Here is a 10,159-nt window from a genome sequence, read left to right on the forward strand (position 1 = left end):
TGATTCAAATCGAGCAAAAGGTATATTCCTAAAGTTTATAGAGAGTAGAGAATAAGAATATTTGGGGTAGCGTGGACGGTAGCTTGGAAAACAAGTTTCTTCGAGATGCCATCCACAAAAGATGTGGAGAGGAGTTTGAGGTCAGTAGGGTTCGAGAAACTAGGTTCATCGCTTGTCGGGCACTCAGTGTGTAATTGAGGAGATTGAGATATTTTCGTAAAAATCATACCATCAAAACTTTAACGATGTCGTTATAAAAAAAATAATATTGTGAGATTCCACGTCGGTTGAAGAAAGGAACAAATCATTCCTTCTAATGTATGCGATTTAAAACTTCGGTGGACGGTGATACATAATGGGTAAAAGTGGACAATATTTGCGAGAACATTCATCCATCCAATGACACCATAAGAATCTTGCAAGAGGACAGGTCTTTGTCCCTCAAACATACGAACTTGAAGATATTTTTGACCAATTATGTTGTGAGGAATCTCGTTTTAAAATGTGTGTAATTTTAGTAACCATAGATGTAATAAAAGTGAGCTACTATCCATTATTTTATAAATTTAATTGAAATTCACCAGCACTAAATTCGACCATTTAAAAATTAATTAAATTTAAATTAATGGCAACAAGACTAAGTTGAATAATAAATCTAAATAATATTTTTTTAGAATGATAAAAATATATTTTAAAAAACCTCAAAATTAATATATTTCTTATTTTATTTATTTATTTATTATTGGCTGCAAGTTGCAGCAAGTTGGTGTGCAAGTGGGGAAGGGGCAGCTTTAATTGATCCCTTTGCTCTTTTCCCCATTTTTTTAATATATATATATATATATATATTTTTTTTTTTAATTTTGTATTTTAATATAATATTTAGCATTTTCTTTTTTCAAATTCAATTTTCAAAATTTTTGTATATTAATTAATTTTCAATAATTAATTATTTTTGTTAAATTAAATACATAGTATATATATATATATCTCAAAATTACAAATTATAGTTGAATAATTGACCTCAAAGGAAAATTTATAATTAATTATAGTTAAATAATTATTTTAAAAAAAGTCAAAAGTTTAAGAGATGAATCTAGACGAATTGGATGGATTAAATAAATTTGAAAAAAAATAAATATAAAATATTACTTTACAAAAAAAATTAACCCATAAACTATTTTTTTTTAGTATTTCTATTTTCTTTCATTTAATTCATATTTGTTAAAAAAAATTATAAAAAATTATTTATAAACCATAAACTTTCTCAAATGAATTAATTTATGAAAATTGAGCTAAATTTATGTAAATTTAAACCCTAGGTGACGTGTTAATTAAATTAATACTTTATATAAAATATTATTATTATTGGGTCTAATCAAGGACATATTAACATATTTGAATTTAATATATATAATTTAAAATAATAATAGCAATCATGGTCATAAGTCATTTATAAAATAAGGTATACAACGCAAGTGGTCCCCACTGACGGTGGAGTCAAATTCGAATGACCCAGTCAACGGATTGCCAGATCGGATTGTGAGAGTGAAGGCGGTATTGGGCCAAAGCCCATATACTCATTGGAGAAAGCCCAATATTAAAGCCCTGTAGCGGCCCATTGGCCTCAAATGACATTTATACCCTTTTTTTATAATAACCGCCATGAAATTACACGTGTCAAAATGTAATAAATGCATAGAATTTTAACATCTAAAAGAGTAATTAATTGAAGAACGTTTTGAGATAGGAGAGGAGATTATTTGCCACGTGCTCTATATAAACTCCCATAAATTTGGGGAAATTCTATTTCGAAATCAAGAACGAACGAATTATGGATTTTGAAAACAATTTGACTGAGAAGAATTTTAATAACTTGGAATAATATGATGTCGTTGTATTGTTGAAGACCACGATCGAGTTCTTCGCGCGACAGTGAGCCCATTTATTTTAGCGAATTTCTTTAATCAATTCTGCTTAATCTTGCCGCGACGGTTGCCAAGAAACGAAGCCCTTACTGTTCGAAAACCGCCGAATTCCTAATCAATAGGAAGAACACTTCCGTGGGGTCGATGATTTCAATTCTGGGGTCCTTCATTTCGATTCATCTCTGGCTGTCTCTGTTTAGAAAGATCGTGTTATGAAATCTTCGAGCTAGGTGTGAATAAGTTCAGATTTGGATTAGATCCTTTTTTAGTGAACTTTTTTGAAGTGGGTTTTAGTCAAAACCCTTTGTTCTTTGCCGCTTTTCGAATTCGTGATGCAGAGATGGAATCGGAGAAAAACGCATTTACATTTACTGGCATTGCTGTTCGTTTTCTTCATGGTTTTCACAATCCTTCACAATGAACATAGCATTCGGAAAATCCAAGAAACCCCAGATCCTGAAATTCGTCGCCGAGATGCTTCGATTACGTTTGTGAAACCTAATGTCTTGATCACTCGAAATGGAGCTTCTGGTATGTTTAATCTTCCTCTTCTTTCTTCTATTCGGCTTTAGTTGTCTTCAATCGATGAGATGAACTGTTTGTTTTTGTGGGTTTTAGAAATTTTGGATAGATTCAGTAAGTGTAATGGAACTAGAGATTACAGTGGCCGGAAAATCTCATGGTCTGGCCGGAAACCGGATTCAACTAATCGGAGAGAGAGGTCGGAGAGATGTGATGTGTTTTCAGGCAAATGGGTATTCGATAACACTTCGTATCCATTGTACAATGAGTCAAAATGTCCATACATGTCGGACCAGTTGGCTTGCCACAAACATGGCAGAACTGATCTGAGATATCAATACTGGAGATGGCAACCCCATGGCTGCAATTTGAAGAGGTAAGCTTCTTCTTCCTCCTTCTATGGCTTCTCTCTGTATTTCTATGATAAATTTGATGGATTCTGCTTGGCTGTGAAGTTATGGTTTCATTGTATATATAGAAATCTTGAGCTTGAAAGCAAAATTTACCTGAAATGTATGAAATATTGTAAACAGATCCTCCTCTGCTTCAAGTACCAAGATAGCTTGAATTGATGGATCTCTTTTAACTCATTTGTAGATGGAATATTGCTGAAATGTGGGAGAAGTTGAGAGGGAAACGGTTGATGTTCGTCGGGGATTCGTTGAATCGAGGGCAATGGATTTCGATGGTTTGTTTGCTTCAATCTGTGATTCCAGCTGATAAGAAATCCATGTCGCCAAATGCTCCTCTTACCATTTTTAGAGCTGAGGTAATCAGAAACTCGTTTAGATTAGTGTTTAACATATTGAATGGAAGTCGAGATTAGAACACGAGGAGAAACGTTTTGTTTTTCGTTCGACTGCTGAATGAAACGTCATGTGATTTATGAACTGCAGGAGTATAATGCCACCATAGAGTTTCTCTGGGCGCCTCTTCTTGTGGAATCAAATTCAGATGACCCGGTGAATCATCGATTGGATGAACGAATAATTCGTCCAGATTCCGTTCTTAAGCATTCGTCGGAATGGGAGCATGCTGATATATTAGTTTTCAACACTTACTTGTGGTGGAGACAAGGCCCAGTTAAGCTATTGTCAGTATAAGTGATTATATTTTCAGCTCAAGGTTCAGAGTTCCCTTTAGCTTTGATCTATCTTATGTTCATAAGAGCTTAAATGTCTGCTTGTAGATGGAATGCTGAAGAAGATGGAGCTTGTGAAGAATTAGATGGACGGGAAGCTATGGAGTTGGTTATGACGACATGGGCGGACTGGGTGGCTTCGAGGGCCATTCCCTTGAAGAAACGAGTTTTTTTCGTCACCATGTCTCCGACGCATCTGTGGTATTTCTTCGAACCCTGCTAATGAACTTCCATTAACTTTGACACTTGGTTATTACAAATTTATGTTGTTTAATACATCGTGCAATTAGACTTGTGGTGTGACAGCCCGAGCCCACTGCTCGTAATATTGTCATCTTTGGGCTTTCCCCTCTAGTCTTTCCCTCAAGGTTTTAAAACACGTTTGTTAGGGAGAGGTTTCTAGCTCCTTATAAGGAATGTTTTGCTCTCCTCTCCAACCGATAGGGAGAGGTTTCTACACCGTATAAAGAATGTTTCGTCCAGTTTGCTAGGGAGCAGTTTCTAGCTCCCAATCGATAGGGAGAGGTTTCTACGCCCTTATAAGGAATGTGTTTCGTCCAGTCTGCTAGGGAGAGGTTGTAGCTCCTTATAAGGAACGTTTCGTTCTCTTCTCCAACCGATAGGAGAGGTTTCTACACCCAGTTTCTAGCTCCTTATCAGGAATGTTTTGTTCTCCTCTCCAACCGACAGGGAGAGGTTTCTACCCCTGGTTTCTAGCTACTTATAAGGAATGTTTCGTTCCCCTCTCCAACCAATAGGGAGAGGTGTTTCTACACCCTTACAAAGAATTTTGTCTAGTCTTTTAGGGAGAAATTTCTAGCTCCTAGCTCCTAGCTCCTAGATCCTTATAGGGAATGTTTCGTTCTCCTCACCAACCGATAGGGAGAGGTTTTTACACCCGGTTTCTAGCTCCTTATAAGGAATGTTTTGTTCTCCTCACTTATAAGGAATGCTTCGTTTTCCTCTCCAACCAATAGGAAGAGGTTTCTACATCCTTATAAAGAATGTTTCGTCCAGTTTACTTAGGAGAGGTTTCTAGCTCCTTATAAGGAACGTTTTGTTCTCCTCTCCAACCAACAGGGAGAAGTTTCTACACCCAGTTTCTAGCTTCTTGTAAGAAATGCTTCGTTTCCCTCTCCAACCGACAGGGAGGTCCAGTTTACTTAGGAGAGGTTTCTAGCTCCTTATAAGGAACGTTTTGTTCTCCTCTCCAACCAACAGGGAGAAGTTTCTACACCCAGTTTCTAGCTTCTTGTAAGAAATGCTTCGTTTCCCTCTCCAACCGACAGGGAGAGGTTTCTACACTCTTATAAAGAATGTTTTGTCCAGTCTGTTGTGGAGAGGTTTCTAGCTCCTGGTTCCTTACAAGGAAGGTTCCTTATAAGAAATGTTTTGTTCTCCTCACCTACCGATAGGGAGAGGTTTCTACACCCGGTTTCTAGCTCCTTTTAAGGAATGTTTCGTCCAGTCTACTAGGGAGAGGTTTATAGCTCCTTATAAGGAATGTTTCATTCTCCTCTCCAATCAATATGGGATCTCACAATCTACCCCTTGGGTGCCAGTGTCTTCGCTGACACATCGCTTGGTGTCTGGCTCTGTTAGCATTTGTAACAACCCAAGCCCGCCGCGAACCGATATTATCTTCTTTGGGCTTTCCCTTATAGACTTTCGCTCAAGGTATTAAACCCGTCTGCTAGGGAGAAGTTTCCACACCCTTTTAAGGAATGTTTTGTTCTCCTCTCCAACCGATATGGAATCTCACATGCGGTCATCTTCGCCGTACCATTTGTGTTCTCATGCCTCCTCCTTTGGCTGTTCAACTCCCAAAGTCTTTTCTGATTAACATATTGTAAATCCGAGGATTGCATTCTTCTTTTCTTACATTGGAGAAGCTTTGGCCTGTAAGAATTTTATCACCCACCATGAACAATGGGGTCGTAAAACCAGTTGCTTCCATGAATCTCAGGAGCCGAGAGTGGGAATCGGGAAGCGAAGGGAACTGCTACGACGAGAAAACACCAATCGAATTGGAAAGCTATTGGGGAAGTGGGTCAGACCAGCCTACAATGCGCATCGTGGAGAATGTCGTCGAGAAGCTGAGCTCAGAGGTAACAGTTCTGAACATCACTCAGCTTTCGGAGTATCGAAAAGACGGCCACCCGTCCATCTACAGGAAGTTCTGGGAAGAGCTAAGCCCCCAGCAACTATCAAACCCTGCAAGTTACTCAGATTGCATACATTGGTGCCTACCAGGAGTTCCTGATGTCTGGAATGAACTGCTCTTCCATTTTCTGTGAACAAATTTCTGCCTTGTTTTTATACAACTGGAACTGCTTATATCATTGTAATTGGTTTCATTCCATGATCTCCTCAGGAAAAGGAAAAGACTTGAGATATCGTTACCGTTACCGTTACCGTTGTCTCTTTCGATAACAAATACTTTCGCTTTCGACGATACTGATCGCTCTTAAAGGTTAAAAGTTTGAACCTCCGCTCACATTCATACATATTTTGAAAAGGATTACATTTTCTTTTAGCTATCTTTTATTGATAAAATGATTTTAATGGTTAATAAATAAATTATAATTAATTTTTTAATTTAATTACCCTACTAATTATTTACAATTTTATTAAAATTATTTATTTGAGAATAATTATTAATATTGACGGTGATAATCCAGTTTAATCCAAATTAGATAATTTAATTAAAGAAGAGAAGTAATAAATAAATATAATTTTTTGATTGGGTGAAAATAAATGCACAAGTATTTGTTATTGGAGAAAACCTAATTTTTTTTAATGAAATTACTTTAATGCCCTTTCGTTCGTTATAAACATGAGTCGAGATCACATTTGAGTGAAATCGACCCTAAGAATAGAATGAGTGAAATTTTTTTTAAAAAGTTAAAAGTTACTACTGTACAGTGACTCGACTCGATTGAACTCTTGAATTCTACCGTGATGCATGGGAGTGATATAAAATCGGTGTTAGATATATTATTTTAATAAATTAAATAATTATTTGGAAGCAATATTAAAACTTTGAGGGTAAAAATAATTTAAAAAAAAAAAAAAAAAAAAAACCAAGAAATTAATTAGACGGCTTTAAATTGTTAAGAGAAATAAAAAGGAGGGACCCACAGAGTTGGCAGAAGGTAATTAAGCAAATAATGAGGTTGTGCAGTGGGGTCCACAATAGAGTAGCTGCACCGTAGCCGTACCCCACGCATAATCCCAGAATTAAGACCTCCCCCCCCCCCCAGGCCCAGGTCCAGGCCCATTACTCATATACCGACAAAAACAACACCCCTTCTGGGCCCCACCCTCATAAAATCCAATGGTCATGATTATACTCATACGCTTAACCGGATACCTACAAAAACCACCAGATCCCCCCTCTCTTTCTTTGATGACCATACACAAAAATGAAAAGAAAAAAGGAAATAAAAAGTCTTACCGGTTTGTCCGGTTCGATTTCCATGGAAATAAACCCTTTTTGGCTACGCAGACCGGCTGCCTTTTTATGGGAATTTCATATTTTTATCATCTTTTTTGTGTAAATTCAATTTCTTTTTTTTTTTTTTAAAAATAAAATAAATAAAGGATATCGGATCCGGTACGGTAAATTCCACACTGGGCCCCACTTCTGACATCCTCATCACTCCACCCAGCACCAATTTTGCCCCCTTTTAATGAATATTTTGCCTTATTATCTTAATCTATTTCTTTAAAATTATATTCCTTTTAAATGTAAACAATTTATTAATAATAATAAATTTACAACTAACAATTCCAAATATTTTGTTTTTAATAACTCATTAACACAAAATATTATTCATTAAAAAAATTAATATTTTGATTTTTTTTTTTTTTTTTTTTTTTTTTTTTTTACGGTTTGGATTGGGTTAAATTTGTAAAAATTTGAAAATCCGAGTGAGTTTGTGAGGCTAACGGCAATGCATAACTATCAAAACGGATAATATCTCATAGCTATAGACTTACCTTTTACATCGCCTAACGGGTGAAAGCAGAAAAAAAAAATATATATTTTAAAAGATTTCTGAAATAATTTAATTTTAATATTATTATGATAATTCTGAATAGTGAATGGAATAGGCAGAAAATGCGCGTCGCAAGCAGACCGTGCATGTACCTTATTCCTATTTTGTGCAATTAAAATTATAATTTAAATATGTCCTTTTATATATATATATATAAATGAAAAAGAAAAATGAACTGATGAAATTACATATTTACCCCTGAAATTGTAAGAAATTACGGAGAGAGGGGTATTTTGGGAAACATGGGAAGGCGGGCCTTGGATCCTTCGCCTACGGCGTAGACCACTTTGAGAGTCGGGAAGAGGAAAATGAAAGTCAGGAACTTTTACAATTTCCAATGCCACCCCTCCGGTTTCAGTGTAACCCTTCCCGTTTCTTCCCCCGTTTTAACGGACTCCACTGAACCACCCCCCGTTCCGTAATTCACCCTTATTTACCACTTTAACCTTTTATTTTATGTTTTTTTTTTAATTTAAAATTATAAAATAAATTGGCACGTTGAGGCTATAAATACGATGCCATTAGCTCTCTTCTTCCCCCACACACAGCATTTACTTCGGTTTGGTGGCCTTTCTCTCTATATATCATAACAAAAACACACACAAAAAACCCAATTCAAATCCCCTTTTTTCTCTCTTTCTTATCGCACGGAAGAGTCCGTTAAGCTCAGGAGGGATAGCGCCGTGTCAATCGATCGACGTTGTTTCGTTACCTCATTCTTTTCGGGCGCTATCCATCCTGAGTTTCCCGGCTTCTTCTTGCTCTTTTTTTAGTTGTTGCTCGTCGTGGAGGAGAAAATGCACATCGTATTGTTCTATCGTATCATCATCGTCATTTGTTGCTTTGGATGTGTAAGCTTCTTTCTCTCCTTTATAATATTTTAATCAAAATATATTTATTTCTATGAAAGAATTATCAATTTTTTTTATTGGAATATGCTCGACGCTTAAAATGTTTATAATATCATTTTTATCGGATTAATTTTGATTTTAAAAAATTATAATGTTAAAAAGTATCGATATAATTAAATTTATTATAATCTATTATTTTTTTATATATTAATATTGAGATTTATCGGATTATATTTGCATTGTTTTTTTTATTTTGGATGGTTGGAATATTATTTTAATTATATTTGGGCTTTTGATATAATTTGGTTATTATTTTTTATTTTTTTAAATAAAAACAAATTTCTCAAACTACCTTTTTTTTCTTATAAATTAAAATTCAATACAATTTGTTATATATATATATATATATATTTGCTTCATTAAAAACGGTCTGACGTTAATAATGAAAATGATATTATTGGGATAATTTTGATATATGACCGTATCGTTCAAATAGTAGAATCATATGTATAATTTATGATACTGGAGTAAACGAAAGATATATAAATGAATGGAGACTATATTTGAATAAGAGCGATCGTGAAGATAGGATAACTAAGGAAAAACTTTTAAAAAATTGAAAGGCAGTGAGTTGTGTATCTTTCTTTTTTGTGGCTTAATTATATAAACACTAAAATTAAGCTTGTTTTGGTTGGAGCAATTTGATGCTGCGAGGCTTTTTGAGAATTCTCGATGCATCATGTACGTGTGCTGGAAGAACTTGTATTGAGATGTGGAGATAGTCTTCACTCTTAAAAACGAGGAATAGAGCAACATGACCATGCAACAAGAGTATGTCCGGGCCATCAAGTACCAATTTAGATTCTAAATCGTGATCCAAATCATAGACATGTTAATATTTTTGTTAATGGTGTTAATTGTAATTCTAATCTAAATTACTTGTCGATGACATTTTACTTAACATCTAAAGGTTGTAACATGATATAGCTCAGAGTTAATCTAAAAAATACATATTTTAAGAATTACGAACATATAAGTGACAGAAACACTCGGCCAACTAAGAGAGGCAATAATTTTAAAATAAACAAAACTAACTTACTCATATATTCAATCTGTTACACGGTATATATAATTAGACAAAAATGGTGTATTATTAATATTAGATGAACACGACTCTCACAGTGATGTGATATTATCTACCTTGATAGATAAGCTCTCATGACTTTGTTGTGGACTACCCTAAGAGACCTCATTCCAATATAGATAGTATTTGATTATAAATACATGATCATTCCCTAAATTAGTCGATGTGGGACTTTTTAATGATATATTTTTTTAGTTTAAGTTTGAGGTTATTATTTTTTTTTTCATTTTAAATTCGAGGGTATTTTTGAAATACTCTTGAAAGTTAAAAGAGTATTTTGTAAATAAAATATTAACGGAGGGAGAGTAATTTTGATTTTTTTTTCTTTTTTTTTTGAAATTTAAGAATATTATTGAAACTTTTAGATATTTTAATTCATTTAGCAAATTTATTAAATTATATTAATTTTTTTTATAAAAATTATATTTTGTTAACCAATTTTGATAGATGAAAAGTAGCAATAAAATTTAAAGTATATTTTAATCTAAAATATCGATTAAATTAGTAAAAAA

The 10,159-nt window shown here is 34.3% G+C and overlaps 1 protein-coding gene and 1 long non-coding RNA gene across 2 annotated transcripts; both read left to right on the forward strand.

Annotated features, from left to right (window-relative positions):
- Positions 1–1,828: 1,828 nt before the first annotated feature.
- TBL35 (TRICHOME BIREFRINGENCE-LIKE 35) lies at positions 1,829–5,999 on the forward strand. The gene is made up of 6 exons (XM_023689366.2): positions 1,829–2,459; positions 2,547–2,826; positions 3,048–3,219; positions 3,347–3,543; positions 3,640–3,792; positions 5,558–5,999. The coding sequence occupies exons 1-6, from the start codon at positions 2,261–2,263 to the stop codon at positions 5,886–5,888; spliced, it is 1,332 nt and encodes a 443-aa protein (XP_023545134.1). The 5' UTR covers positions 1,829–2,260; the 3' UTR covers positions 5,889–5,999.
- A 2,158-nt stretch (positions 6,000–8,157) lies between these two features.
- On the forward strand, positions 8,158–9,464 carry LOC111804087 (uncharacterized). The gene is made up of 2 exons (XR_002816460.2): positions 8,158–8,503; positions 9,201–9,464. It is a non-coding gene; the product is annotated as an uncharacterized LOC111804087 (long non-coding RNA).
- Positions 9,465–10,159: the final 695 nt, after the last annotated feature.

This window comes from Cucurbita pepo, chromosome 10, assembly GCF_057944985.1.
Source record: "Cucurbita pepo subsp. pepo isolate OVF chromosome 10, ASM5794498v1, whole genome shotgun sequence".
NCBI classification, from domain to species: Eukaryota; Viridiplantae; Streptophyta; class Magnoliopsida; order Cucurbitales; family Cucurbitaceae; genus Cucurbita; species Cucurbita pepo.

Excerpts from the sequence above, each read along its gene's own strand:
- TBL35 (XM_023689366.2), top strand. The coding sequence starts at position 2,261 with ATGCAGAGATGGAATCGGAGAAAAACGCATTTACATTTACTGGCATTG. Across the intron at positions 2,460-2,546 it reads CACTCGAAATGGAGCTTCTG|AAATTTTGGATAGATTCAGT; the intron begins GTATGTTTAATC and ends TGTGGGTTTTAG. Across the intron at positions 2,827-3,047 it reads CATGGCTGCAATTTGAAGAG|ATGGAATATTGCTGAAATGT; the intron begins GTAAGCTTCTTC and ends ACTCATTTGTAG.